General features: G+C 37.7%; 1 protein-coding gene across 1 annotated transcript in view; it reads right to left on the bottom strand.

Moving 5' to 3' along the window:
• The window catches only part of THADA (THADA armadillo repeat containing), a 154,811-nt gene extending 133,221 nt beyond the window's left edge, over positions 1-21,590 (bottom strand). The window contains exons 1-21 of the mRNA XM_057367662.1: positions 21,530-21,590; positions 20,246-20,341; positions 18,819-18,913; positions 18,269-18,399; positions 17,394-17,542; positions 17,224-17,256; positions 16,633-16,685; positions 15,573-15,759; positions 14,835-14,929; positions 14,322-14,542; positions 12,647-13,338; positions 11,870-12,021; positions 11,572-11,727; positions 10,767-10,889; positions 9,750-9,873; positions 8,175-8,323; positions 7,127-7,337; positions 5,643-5,778; positions 5,175-5,311; positions 4,600-4,758; positions 3,352-3,509 (exon numbers count right to left, since the gene is read on the bottom strand). Coding sequence (XP_057223645.1) covers positions 3,352-3,509; positions 4,600-4,758; positions 5,175-5,311; positions 5,643-5,778; positions 7,127-7,337; positions 8,175-8,323; positions 9,750-9,873; positions 10,767-10,889; positions 11,572-11,727; positions 11,870-12,021; positions 12,647-13,338; positions 14,322-14,542; positions 14,835-14,929; positions 15,573-15,759; positions 16,633-16,685; positions 17,224-17,256; positions 17,394-17,542; positions 18,269-18,399; positions 18,819-18,913; positions 20,246-20,321 — 3,237 coding nt within the window. The 5' untranslated portion in view covers positions 20,322-20,341; positions 21,530-21,590. The remainder of the gene's footprint in view (positions 1-3,351; positions 3,510-4,599; positions 4,759-5,174; positions 5,312-5,642; positions 5,779-7,126; positions 7,338-8,174; positions 8,324-9,749; positions 9,874-10,766; positions 10,890-11,571; positions 11,728-11,869; positions 12,022-12,646; positions 13,339-14,321; positions 14,543-14,834; positions 14,930-15,572; positions 15,760-16,632; positions 16,686-17,223; positions 17,257-17,393; positions 17,543-18,268; positions 18,400-18,818; positions 18,914-20,245; positions 20,342-21,529) is intronic.
• Positions 21,591-22,365: the final 775 nt, after the last annotated feature.

The following is a 22,365-nucleotide window of genomic DNA, read 5'->3' as shown; positions in this document are numbered from 1 at the left end:
GTAATTTGCATTACTCAAGCAATGAGATTGTAATAATTTTGAAAAAATTTGTGACCTTACGTCTACTTATTATTTCCTGCAGCTAAAACTCATTCAACGTGAAACACACAATAACTRGAGATACTAGCACTAAAAGTTATTTCTGAGTGGATTTTAAGGTAGATTACATAGCCACAGGGATTCATTTCAGCCTTTTAGTCCAAAAAGGAGTAAGTGCCCTTTATTCAAAAGGAACTGACCCACAGACAGAGCAATTCTCCAGGTGTGTAAACAAAACTAAACCAAGAAAACCATATACATGCAAATCAATTTACCAGCCTGTCTCACTACCATGCTTATGTTTTTAGAATAATTCATATGAATTTTTCTTTTGGTCACATAACTTCCAACTTTACTATTTATATTTCTGAGCTTTCTGCAACAGCCAAGCTGACTAGAAGCTTGCATCAAACTGAACTCACRGACTAGAAGAAGCACTGCCATAACTCAGTTCTTAGTCAGCAATTTAAAATGTAACAGATAGTCTTACTAATTTAACAGTCAACAACTTAGAGGGCCACACTTGATGCTGAGGGCAGGAATCTGGGTATTCAAGATATAAATTCTCTACAAAACGTTCCAAAAGATTAAGACAAGCAATGGGACAACTAAATCTTCACTTCTGCTGCCCGTTTCTTTCCCCTTTGGCACACAGCTCTGTCAAGCTTATCTCCCAAAACAGTCTTAAAACTTCCCAGGTGAGATAAACAGCAGTTTAAGGAAGAGCTAAATGTTCCTCCAGACTTGGAGCATTCATGCTTTGCAGATCRTAAGACAAAAACAACACAGAATCTACATCAGATGTCATTTTGTCTGTTACCTGGTGGTTATACGACACTTCTTAACAGGCAGAGCTTTGAGCCTGCCATCTCTGGACTTTTAGGATCAAATGGAAAATGAAAAGTAGAATATGCAKTTGAATGGAGAGATTCCTCCAGCTATATTCTGCACTTCCTACACCTGTTTGTAAAGGCAAGGCCACCATTGTGAAATGGCTGAAGTGTTGAACACTCCTCTATACACACTTTTCCACACCAAGGAGCTGAACATGGCACAGTTCAGTGCATAAAGGGACATCAGTTCCCAGGAAAACTCCATCTCTCTCTCAAAAGACAAAGAGAGCACAAATCTGACACTGTCCCAACATCCCAGCAACAACCATAAAGTATCATACATGAGCTGCCTCCCTGCCAACCTCTCCTACACAGCTACACAGAAAACTCACAACACCACTGCTACAAAGAGCAGCCCCCAACACCACCCTGCCTACCAAGGAAGTCCTGTTGGCCATTTCCTTATGCAGACCCACTGTAAAACACTGTCCATTTGCATGCTCCATTAAAAAAGAAGGCGAAAAAATCAGAAGACTGTGAGCAAATTCAACACTTAAAGTGATCTGTGTGAATAAATTACGACATTGATCCCAAAAGGCACAATTAACACAGCTACTGACTTATACAGGGAATAAGGTACAACAGGAGGAAGGCTTGCAACAGGATGACACAGACTGGCCAAGAGACGCTACCAGATTTYTCTCAACAATTACTCAGCCCTAGCTCAATCACCAAGGTTTCTCTCAGTCTACCTTCTCTAYATTCTTAAATCTCTTTCAATACTTACAAAACGAAGAAAAGGAATGGGCAACCTGAAAGAATAGTTCTACATGCATAACAACATCCAATTTTCTTATTTGTCAACACTGAAAAGTGTTTAATAAGTCTGAAGCCACAGCAGTTATAGCATTGATACTTTCAGTCATTTCTGATGAGGTCTCCCACTTTTTTTTTTTTGGACAATATAGGGTAATGGCTTAAAGTTACAAAAAGTAGAGAGAAAATGYCCATAGTATTTGTTTGGCATTAAGCCAAATTGTAATTCTTTGTGTATTTCCTTGCAAGCCTGAGGAAAACTTGGATTTCCAACTGACTTCTCATTAATTAGCATTCTTCAAATTAGAATGCAGGCATTCTGTTTTACTGGAAGATATCTGAAGCACAAATACCTGAAGATATCTGAAGATATCTTAAGAGGTATCTATAGGAAAAGAAGATATCTTCATAGAACCACAGAAAATCCTCATCTGGAAGGGAACCCAAGGACCATTGAAGTCCAGCTCCTTCCTTGATAATGTATTATTTCTGAAAGGGCACCTATTAATGTATGTTTTCTAAAAAGAGAGGTGCTACAGTTAGAATCGACTCATTCTAAAACACCAAATCCTATTTGACTTGGTGCAGATTAAGGAACATAATGGTGGAAATGCATATCTGTCTCTCATCTGCCCTCCAGACCCCTGCAACAATAGAAGCACAGCTGTTAACCAGATGAAAACATGAGGACTGGAGACAATACAAGAATAAAGATACCAACACTATTTCCATGACACCACAACATTAGATACGAAATAAGACCTGGAGTGCATAACACTATTATTTATTTTAGTTCTAACACCTAAGGAAAAACTAAAGGAGTATTTTCTGTCAGAAAAAAAAAGAGTTTTGGAAGTAGTTGTTCTTTCATATTTCAGTCTTCCATGCAGACTGGTTTTGTTGAAAACATATGGAAATGAAAAGGTCATCAATTAAAAACTGAAATTTAATAAACACAAAATATTTCCCAAATAAATGCCTGTGGTAATCTAATTTCTTGTAAACACTGAACTCAACATTCTGCAAGAAACCCAGATGGCATATTAACATTTCTGATTTCTTAAATMAAAAAAAATTGGAGAAAAAAGACAGTCACACTACATACAAATTATTCATAATAATGGATAGGAGGACAAGACTAAGCCTAGTCAGCATGTTTGACTTTCAGAACTATTGACTTTGAAGTTTAATTAAGGAAGAGCTTTGAATAGAATCCAAATATGTAGAGGTCAGAATGACACAAAAAACTTTAAATATTAAGTCAGTTTTGAAGATTTTTTAGCAATTCAATTAGTGACTAATATATCCTGACAGAGAGAGAGACAAAGGGGAGGGAAGGAGGCAGGCATTGGTATCCCTAAACACAGCACACATCTCATAAATAACCCAATAAAATTAGAATGAATGAGTTTGTCAGTTATGTATAATAATTTCTTCACTTACTTTTTTTTACTGTAGCTATGCTTTCTGAATAGCACTTGATCAAAACAAGACTGAAAACCAAGTATAATAAACAAAGAAAACCTGAGATCATGGCAATTAAAAGAAATTTAAACCCTCCAACTTTTCCCAAATAGAAGAAGGAGATTTTCTGAAAACTGCCTTCACCTCACCACCACCCAAGCAGAAATTGCAAGTTTTATAATAAAAATTACTTCCCTACCTGTTCTACAGTAATCAACCCATCTGAAGGTTCAGATGTAGTCTGTGTAGGCAAAAGTTTACACAGTGTCCCTAAGAGCAGAGATACTTCCTTCATGCTTCTCCAACAACATACAAGAACCATTTGAGCTGTGACATCACACGCTTGCCTGTCTTTGCCTTAAAAACAGAAAAACAAAAAAGCATTAGTTTAACTCAGGGTTCTCAGATGTAGATGTGTAATTTAAAGTTCACTTAGCTTGAATGCCTTACAAAACACAATTAACTATGAAAAGGTTTCTAAACTTGCCTACCCAAAATACAATTCAGTCTTGAAAATCCTAATTGCTTTCCCTCCTCAACACTTGCTGTACTTTCTTGCACTCGGGAAAGGCTGCAGTATAACATTTTACCAGAGAAGTGGTATTTTAAAGAGTAGAGGTGTTTCGGTCGCAACTGGTGTTTACCTGCACACCGAGCTATGGAAACATCTCCATCTTTGAGRCCCGGCCAAGGCACCGCGTTTGTGGCGCACCGCCGCCACCTGGTGGACACTGCGGCACTTGCACGTGTTTATTGCCCCCGTCTTCTCATGAAACAAAMCACACGGCCCCACCAAACTACTTTAAACACAGGAAAAACCGGGGAAAGGAAGTTCAAGAGCTTGCATAAACGACTAAATTAAAAAGTGTACGGATATTCTATAGATTTATTCTGGCCCACACTAAAGAAGTTTACCAAAAACTTTGCCAAAGTTTATCATTTCTTTATCACTGTAAGGTTCGATTTCATGGCTGCTATTCATTAAAACAGATAAATACTACCTAACATTTTACCACTGGAATCTTTCAAACTGAAGCTTCTGCTTATTTAATTTCATGCAACAGACTGTATTACATGAACATATTGTTCACCAGCCTTGTGTATACTGAAGAGGAAAATCACAGTTAACGCTTTTCAACAAGAAATGCATTAGAGGCAYTGCTTGATAGAGAAGGTGTTCAAGATTATCTGATCAGTGCAATTAAGGCAACAGAATCTAGGCCAATATCCAAAMAATTAATTGTCACTTGTTTCTTAAGAGAAATTAATCACAGTCTTCCAGAAACAYGCTGAATTAGTCTTTAAAACCATATCCTGGATAATGAGCATCTAATGGGTAAGAACTGAAACATTACACAAGCAAGTAATTTCCAACTGGTCATCCACATAAAATGCTGGCTCTATAAAAAATACATTTATTTWATTACTAATATAGCCTTGGATTTACCTCTAATTTCTGTGCAAGTATTTTCCATTGGCGCCTGGCCAGTCAGCTTTTCAGATTCTTCTTTGCAGGGTTCTTTCAGAATTTTTGCTTGCRTAAAATAATCATTCGTGTCCTGTGGTTGTATCTCATGTAGAATCATCTGCAGRCGACCTGCACTTTCTGCATATTAAACAAGAGGGATATTCAAGATAGTTTTGTCTTCTACTTCCCGTTCTTTATACTGATGTAATTCATTTGGGTGTACAATTAGAAAGGAAAGCTATTAGCATTTAAAAAAATCCCACCAAAACACTGTAAGGTTCTATGATTAGAACGATTAAGGAAGAAAAACACAATTTAAAGTCCCCTGTTTTCAATGAGATGCAACAACACAATCTGCAATGTTTGTGTTTTTTTATAGTGAAGAAGTCAAGACAAGTTTATCAGAAATTAAGAGTGACTTAAGATTATGACATAAAAWGAGAAGCTGAAAGGGAGGGGTGCTCACTCTAGTTCTGAATGACTACAAGACAAAGAGACTTTTAGGAGCATCAGATTTTAAAAGAAATCTTTTGGGGCTCTATTTGTCCCTTTACCTGGATCACTGTCCATTGGAATAAGACCCTCTGGTGATGAGCTCTGTACTACTGGTGATACTACAGCAGAGAGACTGTATGACATCAGAATGAGCCTGCTCACCACTTCCTTCCATTCAGATACCAGTGTCAAGTTACTTAAAAAAAAATTAAAAAATAAAAATCACAACCAAAACACATCACAACATGCATAAAAAGAATTTTATATTTAAAAGAACCAAAATTACAAASACTTCCATAACAATATTTATAAAAACTATAAATAGGGAGAGATTGAAAAGTCTTAAGGCTGAGTTTAACACATACAAAGGAAGTATCAAACACGGCAGCAGCCAGAAAAAGTTCTAAAAGTCACACGTGCTGAGTTTCCTTATAAATAATACTGCATGCTTTTATGGTCTCCTGAACAGCTCTTCCACTGCATTTAACTATGGAGTTACARCTTCCTATTTAGTATGTTTTACTTACTTGAAGGATAATTGCTGTAAAGCCCCAGTTATACAGTGCACTCTCCCATACATKGGGAATGATGCTGCTGCTTGAAGCAGAGACTTCTTGGCTTGGAGTATTTCTTCTTCAACATTCATCAACAAAAGCTTGAYAACTAAAATATTTTAAAGCACAGATTTGTATTATATATTCATATACCGTATTTTATAAAAAACAAAACTGCTCTAAGAATCAGAAGWAAAATCTGTTTCCACAACAATTCAATAGAAAATGCACAGCAATTTCCTTTATTATACTTTTCCCTCYTTTGTCACTGAAATATAAGTTACCATTGATTTTCAGCTACCTAAATTCCAGCAATATTTTTATAGTCAATTTAATCTGTCTGTCTGAATCAAATATCAGCTGTGAAATGCACAACCCACATCCTATGCTCAGGGACAATCCCACAGCTCATGATGAAGTYACAAGGAGTGACCTACCTTATCCTGCAAGTCAGACTTCACCCTTACAGCCACATTAATACAATGATCAGTACAGCAGAGCATTAAAGATTGAACTTTATGTTTGCCACTAAAAAACCTGACCCATTTTCAAGATACACATGCCTATTTAATTATATTTATACCTTGTGACATCTCAGTGCCAGAATCACAACAAATTACAGACCCTAACAAGGAGCTATGGGTCACTAAGAGCAGGAGGTACCCCAGAGAAACAAGACATGAGGTTATCCACACATTTCCTTCACTTATGGCAACCCCAAGCATGTCTCAAAATTATAATTTCATTGCATATGAAGTATTAATAAGGATCTGGAGAGAATCCAATAATGGCATAAAAAGAATACAATAGTGAGTTCACTACAAATTATATAAAATGTTTTATTAATAATGAATTTATGAATTTAAGTTTTAGTGAAGATTACACAATGTGGAGGAAGCTTGATTAAGCAATTTGCCAAACCTGATCTAGAGCACTGTCATCCTGCATCCAGGGGCACTAAACCAAACAAAAATATTCCATATGTGAACAAAGCTTCGTTACTGTGGATGTGTATGGACAGGACTGAAGATCACCCCGAAAAATGAGTCCAAGTGAACAGAGCTCCAAGGGGCAGCATTGCAAACATCAAGTATTGAAGCATACACAGATCAACGATGGCTGCCTTCCCCCTGGGTGAGCCAGCTYTTAGGGGAAGCAGAGGTTCCTTCCCTGCACTTTATGCACTCAGCTTCAATTTGGGCCCCCATAGCACTTTCAAATGTCACCAGGCAAAATAATAACAAAAACCATCTTCTAGAATATTCAATGCCTCAACACAAAGTTTAAGACTAGATTAAGATCTTACTAAAGCACCTAGATTCTTACCGGTAAAACACAATGTATTTAAAATCCTGTTAAAAATAAGCATCCCTACTCCCTAAGCCTCCTACAAAAAGCCTTAAGAAAAAGCAGTGAACTTCCAATAAACATAAAAAACTTTTTCCCCAAAACCCTACCTGCCAAAGTGTTCTTCTCCACTGTACTCACTGATGTGTTTTCATTCATCTGGGGGTTATGCTCAAGCCACTTTCCTAAACAAATGTTCTGCAGTCCTTCGTGATGTACTAAAAAGCTCAACAAATAGGAAGCGGTGACACAATCGTATGGCTTGGTACTTGTGCTAAGATCCATTGCTACTTGGAATAGAAGATCTAGATTTTCAGAACCCTGAAAAAAAGAAAAACAACAGTAACATCACTCATTTAATTGATCTTCCAGACTGATTTAATTAAGTTTCTTACCACCCTGGAATCTGAGAACCTGCTTTTCATTAAGTTTGCTGCTATGTTTTTCTTAAGAAACATTTATTTTGTGTACTGATCACCTTATACTCAAAACACGCATATCCAYGTAATTTAGCAAGGATACAATTACATACACATTGAGGATGGGGACAGCCATTAATAAAGAGGTATTCAATCACACTGTACTTCAGAAAAAGATTTTTTTTTCCCAAAATAGTGTGTTTTATCTGCTAATGGACGTTAAAGAGAAGMACAGTTTACTTGGAAGCAATATTTGTTCATCTGCTCTAATTAATTTCAAAATAACTTCTCAGAACATTATCACAGACAAATATCAAATCAAAGGGCAACATTTGTGAGAAATCAAAAAAAAAATCAGATAATAAAATCTGATCATCARTCAGAAAGGAAACAGGGAGCTGAACTTCTTCAAACACAAGAGTAACCAAGTCCTCAATCAKTTACAAAGGGAAGTCATGGCTAAGCGAAGAGCTTGCATTAACTATTTTTCTGATACTTCACAATCATACCCAATGAACTTCCCAAATTCCTTCATCCATCAGTGAAACAGGACTTTTTTGGTAAGGGCAAGAAGCTGTATAAAAATATACAGGTGTTAGTGATGAACATTACTGCAGGCTACTTGGCCCAACTTCCAAGATTCAGGAACCGTGCTCTGTACCTAACCCAAGTACCTGGTATACTACAGAACATTCATCTTTGACAACATTTCTCCCTCTAAACTCTTGAAAGYTCATACCTGTAAATTCAATGCAACATCACGAAGTTTCATCAAAAGCCTAAATGCCAGAATTTTTACTTCTTCAAAAGTACTGGCCAAACAATGGATCAAAGTTTGGACACGAGCAGAATCAATCTCCTGATCCAACTGAAAAACTTGTGTCTGACCTGTTCAAAGAAATAAATGCCTYAAATAGTTTTGCTGTAACTCTTTGCAGAATAAGCATTGTAATAATCTTCAGATTCTGCTTTGCTATACTAAAAGCAGCATTAAAAATTTAGCTAARTTATTATTTTAGTATTAGTTTTTTAAATAGGTCTTAAAATGCCATATTTACTGCTAGGAATAAAAAAGGATTACCTTATCAAAAAAATTACTCTTAGTAAYACAGAAAATAACTTATTGCCAAAASCAGAATCCCATATATTCCCATTAAATTCAGCAYTGAAAATATTATTTATTTAGTTTTGCCTAAAAATTCTTTTCCTGTAAGTTGATAATATTAGAAAATAATTCCTTTCAAAAAAGAGGTCAAAAGCTTCAGTTTATTTTGGTGCTTGGTGTTTTGAGTTATTTTATATAGGAATAATTCCCTAAAATGCAAGCTATTACAATTTCTTTTTGTTGTAATTTAGATGGAAATGAGTTGTGAATTCTGGTGACTCGACCTAATGCTGTAAAGACAGAAATTCTGAGATGTAAACAACTGCACCACCATACAGCACAGAACAGKTGAATCTCCTTTGTAACAGTAATGTCCAATTTATAAAATCCTCTGTTATTATAAACAACTTAGGATAACTTTCTATTTTTAAAAAAGGCAGTAACAACATTCTGCATACTCAATAATAATAAAATTAATTTTATTTATTTATTTATTTATCACTTATCAAGCGTTTTTGAGAAATTATTTAGCAAGACAGAATTTTTTAATTTCCTCTCAAAATTAACTGTCATCTTAGACAACTCATTTCTTTAAAGAAAAATGTTACTATTTAAGACTGAAAATATACTTTTATGTTGGCCATATAATCCAGAGACAAGATTTTGCAAGATCATCAATACTCCAAGGCTCTAACAAATACTTCTTGAATTAAGGTTGTCATAACATCACCAAAAAAATTAAAATAACCGCAGCACATGATCATTAACTGGCCAATGAAACTTTTTTTTTAACTTAGTATAATATCACGAGGATGTGCAACCTTTTTCAATCAAGAGTTTTCACAAACTAAGCATTTCAAACTATCAAGATATTTGYACAGGAAAAATGAGTAAAGTTATTACATACATTGAAACTTGCCCAGAAGTTATCTTCATTATAACAAAAATACACTGAAAAACCTTGCTAACAAACAGACTATGCAAGAAAATTCAAATTTATAGAAGATGTGCAACAGGCCATAACTATTTGCATTTAMTTCAATATTCCTTTTTCCAATAAAACTTACTATCCTCCCTTGAGGTAAAATAAAAGCAAACCAGAAAATGCCATAGAAATTAAGGACTAAGAATACCCTCAGAGAGAAACTGACAAGCTGGAAAATTCTTCAGTATCTCCCATTCCTACAGTCTATAAATTAGGCTTCTCACCTTTTGGAAYGGAAAATATTTCTGCTATTGAATCCAAAATACTTAATGCAGAAAACCTGGTTGGGTGTGATGAACCAGGAAACAATACCTCAAAAAGTCTGGCACACACAGATGACATGAAATCCTGAAAAAAATCACAAAAAATTAAGACCCTTTACTTGTTGCCCTACAAACAAAAGCTTAAGTAACTGAATTCAGGACATTCTGCTTTACCCCRAAAATTATGACTTTAGAGTTAATTTTGGAAAAATGGGAGGCTGACATTCCCAGTACTGACAAAGTTTCTTTTTCCTTAAACAGTGAAGACAATCATTTGGGTTTTGAAATACAACAGTTTCCCTTCCTCACCCCAACAAAAAGATAGCCATTGGATCAAATCTTGAAAATTAGCTGACCAAGAAAAGCATAACTCAAGGAACTGACTGACACAAAGAAACTGATGATGTGAACCTTTAATTAAGATAAAAAAGACAAATACAAAATATGTCTTCATGTTAAAGTTTCCATCATTCATTCTCTCCTTCACTGACTATTCTGGAGACCTAGAAAAAGACTGAAGCTCAACTGCTCCCCGTTTTAAGTCCAAGTAAGACACACCATTTAAAGTGCACTACTAAATGGCCAACAGAGGTCAGGACATTTATCCCAATTTTTTCTTTTTTTATTAAGGATACATATGCCATTCCTCGCTTACTGCTGTTTCAATGCGTATCACAGAGCACAGAGCAACAGAAAATAACCTTTATTGGTTTTGAAAAGAATTTACCTTAAAGACACCCTCCAAATACTCATGGGCATTCATTTCATCAACTACATTTAGTCAAAATTAACTTGCATAAGRGGATCATAATGGACAAGCTCCTCAGCACTGTTTGGCTTTACAGGTTTTATCCCTCTGCACTGCACTATTGCCTACCACACACACACAGCCTAACTTACCCAGTGGTGCTCAGGAACAATGTACTTTCTGAAATGCTACTCCACCCCTATTATCTGCATCTCTAGCAGTCTACTTACTTTATATTGCTGTAAAATTCTCAAAGGAGGCATTTTAGTTGCATTTTCAAAGAATTCTTGCTTGGTTTTATTTTGCTCCAATTTATAAAGCACTTGAGAACTTTCTTGTATCCTGCAAAATAACTTTTAAAACAAAAGCAAAACATAGGTGAGACAAGAATCACTGACAGCGAAAATGATAGGCACATTTCCAGCTTATTTCTCCAAATCATACTGCTTATAATTTTTAGGAAGTTTGCATACAGTGTAACACAGAACAGATCCTTCCCTCTCCACTCCAAACCCAAGATTTTGCTTCCCATCTCTCTTTTGACCATTTTTTTCTCTCCTCCCTCTGTATCTTCAACACCTTCTACCATCTCCCTCCCTAAATGCATGCCCACCTTAYTTTCTGTGGAACATATGTTCATCCATAAAGAAAACTCAATGTAGATAATTTCCGCAGCCTCAGTGTCTCTTAAATAAAAGTTTGACTCATTTCAGAAGCAAGTCCTCCACCTCTTTTACTACCCACAAATAATATTACATTTCTTATCACACTTCCATCTAGCACAATTTTTCCAACTCAGATTTCTCAGTCTGCACCACGTAAGAAAGGAAAGAGATGGGATTTCTCTTTTGTTTTTTTTTGCCAAACTGACTCCCTCATTTTCCCCCCATCTCAATTATTTTCTCTTTCCACACTGCCTTCTTTTGCCATAAACATCTTCTGATGATCAACTTTGTAACATACTAATTATTTTTTTTAATGTTATTGTAACTAACACAAGAGGCACATTAGACATCGCTTACAGTTTSCAATTACCTTTCTCAGAAGAGAAATTATCTGTTGCCTTATGGAAGGAGATTGGTTGTTCAAGTTGTACAACATAAAAAATTGAATTAGTTGCATTTCTTCCAGAGACACAATTTCTGTAGAACGATGGGTTTCACAAAGTAAACCTAAAGCATCAATGCAAACCTGAAAGATATTGCCAAGTTAATCACCAAAGAGTTACTGGAACCTGTGATGGCACCTTTGTTTTCATACAAYGCTGACACTGTCATCAGGATCAAAGCAATTGCTCTAATTTCAAAACAAGCATAAAAAGTCGTGCTTTTACCTGGCTGTGCTGATGAACTAGACCTTGTTTTATACACCCAGTGGATACAAGGCCACTGCTCATGATATTTGAAAGTTCCAGGTGTCCGTGAGCCCTGGCTGCTCTCAGGCATGCCATTAATGCTCCAAGGGCTCCTCTAGTACTGCAAGAGCCTAAAGGAAATGAAAATTAGTAATAATTACAGTTTAACACAACAATGTACTATTTGCAACGCTTGTCAGAAACTCCCAACAGATGACCTGCCCCTACCCCTTTTTATTTATACTCCATAGATCACAAAAGACAGTTCTGCTATACATTAAACTAGTTCTAAATCAYCTGGTTCCCAAAAAGCTTCATCTCAAATATGTCATATGAAAAAAGGACCTTGAGAGGTCTCACAAGCCATTATTTTAGAATCACACTAAACTACTTCAACACTACAAGAGAATCCTAAATCTTGTATCCACATATTTGCAAAGAAAACCAAAMCCCAATCTATTACTGGACACACCTGTGTAAGAAGTAAAAGAAAAACAGTAGTAGAAAATATAGATATGCAACAAACCCTGGCATGTAAAGAGAACCATAAGGCACTCACARAAGGAATACTCATTATTTTGCTCATGGCATGAAGACACACATTATTATTATGACTKTCACCTTGAAATACTAATAGCAGTAATAATCATCTGGAATTTTTCTCCCAAATTAATCCTAACAATAATAACGGATCAAAAATCACATGGCTGAGATTATTTTTTTTTAAAATTACAAATACAAAGTTTATTTTCTTACCCAGATTAGCATCTGCAGAGGCCTGAAGAATTCTAATCATGTAGCTCAGACTGTCAGGGTTACATTTGAGCAATTTTGGTAAATAGTAATCTATTATATAAGTAGTTTGGTCATGGTTCCCTTCACACAGTATTACTAGAAGAGGAGAAACCCASATGTTATGCCACTGGTCAATCCAGGTGCCTTCTTGACAACTCACAGTAAAATGGACCTTGTGATTTGTAAACATGGTTTCCAGAAGATCACTGGCATAAGGTGCAAGAGACTGATCATTCATCACATCCAAGATTTGTACTGGAATTGTTCTGTCCAACTGCAGTATATTTTCAGTGCCCACACACTCCACCAGAGAGCCAAGAGAAGCATATTTTCCTTTTACATGCCAATCCAAGCTTAGTAAATGCTTTATCAGCCTTGCAAAGAATGGGTCTGATTTTTCATTGGATCCAGCAATGGTGGTTTGGTGTATCTGAAGAAGATTCTTGAATATCAATTTGGTTTGATGTCTGATGGCGTCCAGAGGGTGGTCCCAGTGTGTATAAATGTATTCCAGCAGCTTCCCAATTACATCTGAGTTCCCATTAAGTTTGATTTTTAGATCTGGAGAGCCTGAAACGAGGGCAGCCATTGCTGAATTAGTCCAAATAGCAAGGGTTCTAGACAAAGATGTTGCCACACTGGATTCTTTTAACCTTTTGAAAAGAACAAATTTTAAAAAAAGTTAATTATTTTCACCTTTCAATTTTTACAAAAAAAATTAATTTGGTATTTCAGAATAACTACTCATCACATTCCTTTACCTGGCATGAAAACAGATTAGAAGACACAAGCCATTCTTGGAAGAAAAGGAAAGAACACAGAAGTGATGAACAGGATGTTGCAAAGTACATGCCTAGTTACCAGATGTGCTATTAAGTGATTGTAGCTAAATCCCCTAACAACGGGGAAAAGAAACCATAAAGGCCCCACAAAAATAAAGAAAAAAAATACCATGCACCTACTAACATTCATGCAGCATTTTGTTGTTGCATGCTTCTTGAAAATGTAAGGAAAAAATTTCACTGCCATATGAAACCATCAGAACTGAGTGTCATACTGTGCAAAAACAAAACAAAAAAAACTGCCATCCATGGCACGATCAAAGGTTGGGCTGAATACATGTTTTGATCTCCAATTCAATAATGCTGGTGGGCCATTAGATGCAAGCAGTCAATGCTTGCAGCCAGAAAAAAAACCCAACTAAAACTCATTTCAAATATTCCACTCACTGGCACACTTTGCTTTCTTCTGAGCCTTCAGAAAGACAGGACATGATGTCCTGAAACTAAAGTTTATCTATCTACATCAGAACTGATACTGACACACCTTACCATAAGGGAATTCATAAATTAATCTTATTCATGTTAGAAACAGAATTTTATTTTAGCATGCAAGAAAAATTCAAAATTTAGAACTATGTTCGCAAAAAAATTCTGTTTTTCAAAATTCTGTTTTTCAAATTTACAGAGTTTATTTGAATACATTTAAAAGACTGCATGATTTATGGCAAATCTAGTTATCATTACACTGAAAGTATCAGAGATAATTCACCAGGACTACAGGGGTCATGCAAAAATAGGAATCAAAAGATAAATCTCTCCTGCCAAACATGAAACAACACAAAACACAAACTTACTCTGAACTCAAGGACAACAAGACCGATGYAATATCTAATAATAGTTTCTCTCCATTTTCACCCATGCTGCCATTCTTCCAATCCAGCATAGCCAGTGCTCCGTGGCAAAGGAAGAGCAGGACCGAGTCCGGGAGTTTTGCCATGCATAGAACCCCACARTGCCTCAAGAACCACTCTGGCACACCTGAGGGTTCCACTGTCCCAAGGAGCAAGGCACTGATCTGAAACAGCAAAATAGCACCTGTTATAGCATCTCAGCACAGCAGAAAAGCTATTTTGTGCATAGCTTAGAAAACCTGAAGAGATTTCTTGCACATAGAATTTTCTCAAATTCAAAACCCAAGTCTTATTTCATAATAGCAAAGAAAGAAGAAAGGATTTATACTGCAGCTAAGGACTGATAGTGAGGCTGGCAAGCCCTGGCATCCATATCAGTAAAGCCTCCAGACAACACTGAGTACAGATTAATAACACCATGACAATGCACAGTTTTTAGCCAAGAAATACACTTACCAGGGAAGGTAATTCCTCAGCTGGTTCATACATTGCTTTGGTAAACAGAATAACAGCCAGTCCCGAGGTAGTTTGAACAGTCTGCAGGAGCATTGCTACAAAGATRTTTTACATTAGAAGGCAGCAAACACTGTGTGCTAGAACTATGTATCAAAATTATAAAAGATGGTATTGAATTTCGCTACACTTGTAGATATAAAATCACAAATCTGCAGTGTCCACCTTGATAGMAAATATTAACAACTTTATGCTACATTATAATAAGAAACTGCTAAAATCTTTTAAAAAAGAAAACTTTAGACTGCCCACCAAGGCAAGGAGGGCTGAGGCAGAGCCTATTGATAYATGTTAAATTCCACTGTACAACAATATCTGTTTCAGAAGAAAACACTACTAGTTATAGTGTGCCCATAACAGTATATTTCATAGAGGTGTATATATTTCTGACTCTCAAAATTTGGTGACTCTCAAAAGCATTTGTTAGTTTCTGAATTATTAATAACAGCATTAACCTTATTTTTTGTAGTGGGACAAGTTAAATTGTACAGTCTAAAACTGCAATCCACAAATCATAACTCCCCAAAAGACCAACTACTGCTCCCACTCCCATTTATCTTAGTAGTTCAACTTYCATGCAAGCTAGACTAAGTTTTTATACATATAGGTTGTTTACTACAAAGACAACAAGACTGAGTTACTAAAAATATTAGGGTTTGAATGTTACATTACTAAACTTACCATCCATTAAGAAGTTTGTGGAACTTTTCAGTAGACTACACATACTTCGCCAGACAAAAGATTCATTGTGTTTCCAGAGACTTCCTTGAATATTTTCTTGCAATTTCTGTATAAGCATCATTGAAACTTTAATGGCTATCAGTAAATCGTGCATCAGTTGACTCTGAACAATACGATTTCCATGATTCTTTCTGTGGAAAGAAGAAGACAAGCAAGCACACAAAAAAGAAATTGAAACCGCTCTTCACCATTCCCAGCAAATCATATTCTGCCAACTTCAGACATAATTAATGGTAAAAACTAAGGTATTGCTTGAGTTGATCAGGTATGTAACTATAGGAAAACAATGAGCAGACTCAAGGGTAGTCTGTTAACATGAAATTAACGAACAAAAATGACAAATTCTGCTACATTTGTTGCAGGTTCCTCTGACAAACTTTCATTCATCTGATTCTGCCTGAGCATAGGTGAACTTTTCCAGGAACTCTGTGAAAAAGCCAACAGAATGCATTGCTGCTTCCTTCCAATTTTTCAAGTAGTTCCTCCTTGTACAAAGCATATTTCTATGATACGACTTTCTTCTAACATGAAGATAGAAAATATCAAAACTTCCAGTTTTGATAACAAACACACTTCTCCTCTGGGTACACAATGAGAGACCACAGTGAAGAAGCCTCACTTTATCAAAYGCTGGAAAATGTGAAGTATATAAATACTGATTTAAACACTCRTGGAATGTGAAAGAGTCTTACAAAATTCAGGTGGAGTATCTCTTAATTACACTTTTTAGTTACAGTTCAGATAGTAAAAACACAACTCCAAGGCCTCCCTTAGAAGTAGTAGCTCTAACACAGTATCAGTGCCTTACCCCCTTATATCATCATATTGCCTCAAAAGAAACTAATACATAGGGCTTTTTTATTTAAAATTTGTATCACTGTAAAATTATATTCCCATCTTTCATCAATATATGGCCATCAACGTGATATTTCAAACCAAACCAAATTATCTTGCAAGAGTGAAATAAAATGACATAAAACAGAGCTTCTGTTGAATTCACTTGCCTGTTTTCTTCCGGTATGTCAAGTAGTGACTTCTGCAGAAACTGAAGAACTAGTGAAAATAATTATGGTATGAATTTACTTACAAGAGAAATAGAACAGAAAATTTCCAGCAAAGCAATCACACATACACATCATACCCAGCCACAATGAACAGTTAACCATACAGCAGTGATTCTTCCATTCCACCAACAAATTAAGCTGACGCTTCAGTGCAGACAAATACAAGCAATGCTAAAGCAATATCTCAAGCTGTTTTGTAACAATTTGGTACAAAGTAAGTGTCCAACCCATTTGGCCCAATCCTGTGATGTGAGATACTGATTCTCCCTACCAATATCACTGACTGGTACAGTCTCAGATTTATATCTGGGGCTGCCCAGTAAAGCAAAACTGACTCCTGGAAATGAAAGGTACAAATTATTGTCTTTCACAAAAAAAGTATCGCATGAGGATACTACTTATTGATAATTAACCAGGAGGAAACCAGACCTGATAGATCTGCATGCCTACTTCATGTCCCTTCTTCACATATATCCCTCCCGCCATAATCTGTAGCAAAGCTTGTTTTACTATAAATACAACTTTACCTTCTTCAAACAGGTTCTTAATAGTGGCTCTGCCTAGGAGAAAGAAAATACATATTAAGTATACAATACTAGCCAGTACTATCTAATTTACATAACTGCAAACATTACTACCAAGTGTGGCACCAGGGTGCAAACCCACGCTGAGCAAGTTTAACCAGGTGTCACTGTACCTAAGCTGAAGTCCTCCATACAACAAGCAAGGTTGTCCAGCACTTTTCTGTACAAATACACATCTGTGGTTTTCAGTTCTTCCCGAAGGCAGCACACAAAGCTTTGCACAGCTGACACCATCAACTGTTCAGGAAGACCATTCAGTGAACTGCAACAGGAAGAAACAGCACATTTAGTTTGGTTTTACTGAGGTGTTCAACATCCACTCGACCAAAAACAATGTCAGCTAAAACTCCAATACACAGACAGATGTTTCTTCCTGCATGAAAACATCATCTGTTTTAAAATGAACATGTACGTTGTCATTTTGCAGCTAGGAAACCTGTCAAAGGGGTGCACAGCTTTGGGGTGGTCTGCAATCAAATACAGGATGGAAACCCTGCATCTCAGCAGGACAAAGAATGTTTTCAGAAAAAGAAAGGAACATTAAAAAATGTTGAAGCTATAATAAATTCACTAAAAAAATACAGCAGTAATTGTGTAATAGAAAAAATTAATTTCAATAAAAACAGGCACAAGAAACCACAGTTATGATTCCTCTGAACTGTCTTCTCTTGACAAAGCTGAGATTTTGTAKTTTAAATTTCTACTCTAACACTGGATTTTAAAGTTCTAATTGCTAATTACACACTATGTTGTCTTTCCAGTAATAAAATAAATCAAAATAATGCTTCACTTGGAAGTCATTTATCCAATGACATGTTATTTATAATTAAGGTTTTTAACCAAGCAAGAAAGAAAAATAGTACATGTTCACGTGTTAGTACTGCAAATTTTCAGTATTCACATTACACCATTTGCAGCAAATGACAAATTACTGACTTGAAGGTAAGGAAAGCATTTTTTAAAAAGARCTTACAACTCAATTCTTTACCTTGCCAACACTTTCTTCAAAGGATTCTTCGCACCCAGTGAAAAATACATCTCTCCCAAAACATCCAAACAAGCTTTAACCATGGGATCACCTGCAGAGTTCTGATCCATCTGCTTCACCAATGGTATAATCTATAATCAAAAGAACACATGATGAACAAAAGAACTCTGGATATACCATCTTGAATAGTGGCAGATTTTCCTCTCATTTAAATATACAATGCAAAACTGTCCACTCTTCACCATTTCCCCTCGAGTTTCAAGTTTTAAATAATGTTCCAAGGACACCTCTAAAACCAAAAAATATACATACAAAATAGGAAACCTGATATAACTTGCCTTCTACCATTTTCAGTAACTGTGGCCTTCACTACTTAAATACTAGAACTACATTTCTACCACTGAYACATGTGCAGAAGCAAGAACTGCTTTTTATGCATTTCCAGGAATGCACAAAACATTAAAAGTTTATTTTAGAGCTGTACTTTCCATTAACAGCACACAGGACACACTGTCAGTTACCAAAAACCACGTTAACARTGAAACCGTACTTGTTTAATACACTGGATCTGCTGGATGCCATTTCTCAACTGTGCACACTGCAGAAGCAGAGATGCCAGGTTTTGCTCTTCAGCCTTTGAAAACCCTGTATTTGGAAGAAGAGTTCTTTTTAATGAAGGAATTACAGTAAGTAGTATAAATAATACRTAACTTATAAGAAGTGACTGCTTAATTCTTAGGGGTTTTTCCTCTTTCAACAACTTAAGTCACCTTACAACAACTTAACACAATTCTTTTAACCTAACAAATGAAAAAAAGAACAGTTTCACTAGAACATATTAGTAGGCCTCATCTGCAGTATGATCATTGTCACAAAATCAAAGCACAGCTGGAAGGGACCTCTGGAGGTCATCTGGTCCAATCCCACTGCTCAAGTAGAGTCACCTGGAGCTGGCTGCCCAGGACCAYGGCCAGATGGTTTCCGAATAGCTCCAAGGCTGGAGACTCCCCAACTTCCTTATGGAAGCTGTACCAGTCCTCAGTTGCCCTCACATTAGAAAAGTGTTTCCCCTCACATTAAAAAAATGTTTACACAGAAGGTAATCTTCTGTGTTTCAGTTTGTGCTCATGCCTTCCTGTCCTATGACTTTTCAGCACAGAAAAAAACACTGACTCTGCCTCCTTTATGTCCTCCCTTCAGGTACTTTTTACACATTGCAAAGATACACCTGAGCCTTCTCTTCACCAGCCCAAAGAGTCCCAGCTCTCMTAGYCTTTCCTCATAGGAGGGATGCTCCAGGCCCTTCATCATCTTAGCCCTTCACTGGAGGGCTGTGACAGTTATTATTGTACTGGGGAACCAAATACTGGGAGCAGCATTCCAGGTGAGACCTCAACAGTGCTACCTCACAGTAACTTTAGTATACAAATCTTATAYTACYTGKTTTTSGGCTTTTTACAGTAAATATCAGTGRAAGTTTCTCTCATCAAACAAAAAAAATCCCCACAAAAGAAAACACTATTTGAATAGTAGTTTTGAAACAACTTAACTACAGAAACCACAAGGATTGGGATAATGACCTCCAGAAAAACCTTCCAACCTCAATCATTCTGTGAATATTGGAATTTCASGGCTATCCCATGCATTAAGGCTAGTACTTCAGATATCACTGAATTGGAGGCCTGCAAGTGGGATCACAATTAGGACCTCCTACTACATTAATACCAAAGATAAAACAAAGTTAAGAGTTTTCAAATCAAAGCTGTGATGTTTTGAAGGATTTTTTTAACTCTGCCAAGGTAAGAAGTCATAGTCATTACAAAATAAAAATAAACCACAGCAGAGAAAACACACATGAAATTCACAAAGCAAAACCACTAGAAATAAAACATAACAAGCAAAAACACCAGATCAATTTCAGTAGCTACTAAAAGGCAAGAGAAAACACATGTTAGTTCAGAGAAACACTCTACTTACTCTGAAGGTTTTCAAGCTGATGATGATCAAGAAAGAATGCCTCCACCTGAACTTCCTTCTTCTTCTTTGAAACCATTTTAGCTGATTAAGAAATATCTGCTTAAAAAACAAACAACAGACAAAACAAAAAACCAAAACAGATCACATGGTTTTAAAAATAATTACAACCACTGTCTACAATAAAGGTCTTTTCTGTGTCCTACTGTCTTGAAATAATGTTTATTGCATTATCTGCACAATTTTTAGGAAAAAGCTTTCTGTCAACTGCAGCTATTTCCAGCATTTCACCCAAAAKTCACCAAAACTTTACAGTGCAAAATGGAAGTAACAGAAAAGGGGAATTGCTGTAGGAATGACATGCTGTCTCATTGGAGTTTTCACTAATTGTTGTGCAGTCTGTGGCATGATCCTGGATCACTTGTTTGTTGTTTGGAAAAATCACGCAGAGGCCTGAAATTTACCACACAAARCTTCAATTGCTAAGTTTTACTGTTCAAAACTCATTCAATTTGTAGTAATGTCAGGTAAGAAATGTGCAGTAAACCAAACTGCTTTGCTGTTATGGATGTTACMAATAGCAAGTTGTATTTTGAATGACAACGGCAATTTAATAAACTACAGTTTCACTGACTTAAAAGCTCGTTATCATAAGAACAGCTAAGGTCGGAAGTGGCCTTTACAGGTCATYTGGACCAACCTCCTGCTAAAGCTGAGCCAGCTGGAGCCAGCTACCCAGGCTCATATCCAGATCTTTTGAATGTTTCCAAGGATAGAGAGAGACTCTATAAGCCTATCCTGAMCACCTGTGCCCGGGCATATCATTCCCATCTGGTGCTTCCCATAGAGAYCCTCCCGTGTTTCAGTCTATACCCTGTCCTGGCACTGGGTCCCACGGAAAACATCCTGTCTGCGCCTCCTCTCCACATATTCCTACACTCTGGTAATCTCTCCACATGCATTACTCCCTTGTCGTCCCCAAGGCGGCCGCCTTCAGCACCTCCGGGCGGTCATGGACACACCAGAGCCGGACCTCAGAGGCGGCCACCGCCGGACCCCGCTGTCCGCGATCGCCCAGRGCCCTCCCTGCCCGCCCAACCCCGCGCCCACAGCGGCACCGAGCGCTAGGCCGGACCCCGGGCCGGGCCGGGCCGCCTCCGCCTCACGCACCCGCCCGGGGCCTTCCCCGCGCCGGCGGCAACGCGGGCCCGGAGCGCGGCGGTGCCCGCTCGGAGCTGCACTCAGAGCGCCACAGCAGCGAGAATGRAGAGCTCGCCCGCCGCTTACCCGAGCGGAGCCTGAGCCGCGGCACAGCGTCCCTTCCCGGTGCCCGATCCCGCCCCACCACGTGCCGCCAGCCGCCAACCGCGGCGCTCCCCGCCCCCGSCCCGGCCCGGCCCCKCACGCCCGGGATCCCCGATCTGCTGCGCGGCGGGGCTCGCAGCCACTGCGGCTTTTCCTTGGCGAACACTTGCCCTAGCTAACAGACAGATGAAACAATGCGAATCACTGAATCACAGAATTGATTGGAAAAGCCCTTTTAGATCATCGCGTCCAACCCATGAGCGAACACCGCCATGGCACCGAGTGCCACGTCCAGTCTTTCCTTAGACACCTCCAGGCATGGTGACTCCAACAGCTCCCTGAGAAGCCCATCCCAGTGTCTAATCTCCCCTTCTGTGAATAAGTTTTTCCCGATGTCCAACCTGAACCTCCCCTGGTGCAGCTTAAGGCTGTGTCCTCTTGTCCTGTCTTCAGCTGCCTGGGACAGGGGGCAATGCCCACCTGGCTACAGCCTCTTTCAGGCAGTTAGAGAGGGTGAAAATGTCACCTCCGAGTCTCCCTTTTGGACTAGGTGAGCAACCTTATCAGCCTCAGCCATTCCTCATAGGATATGTGGTCCAGACCCTTCACCAGTTCCGCCACCCTTATGTGAACTCACTCCARAGTCACTGGCCTTTGTAAGGCATGACTAAATTTCCTTATTTTAAATTTACTCGCAACTTCGGGAAAAAMCGGTGGTAACTTTGGTGTTTCACGTGATGGCCTTAGCTGGTGTTTGTCACCAAGTACTTGCTCTCCCTCCTCATCTGCTGAATGTCCTCAGCAGGTTTAAATGGATG

This window comes from Malurus melanocephalus, unplaced genomic scaffold, assembly GCF_030028575.1.
Source record: "Malurus melanocephalus ecotype Western Australia unplaced genomic scaffold, MMel_1.1 scaffold_82, whole genome shotgun sequence".
Lineage (NCBI taxonomy): Eukaryota > Metazoa > Chordata > Aves > Passeriformes > Maluridae > Malurus > Malurus melanocephalus.
Note: the sequence above shows the minus strand (reverse complement) of the source record. Positions and strands in the feature narration are given on the sequence as shown.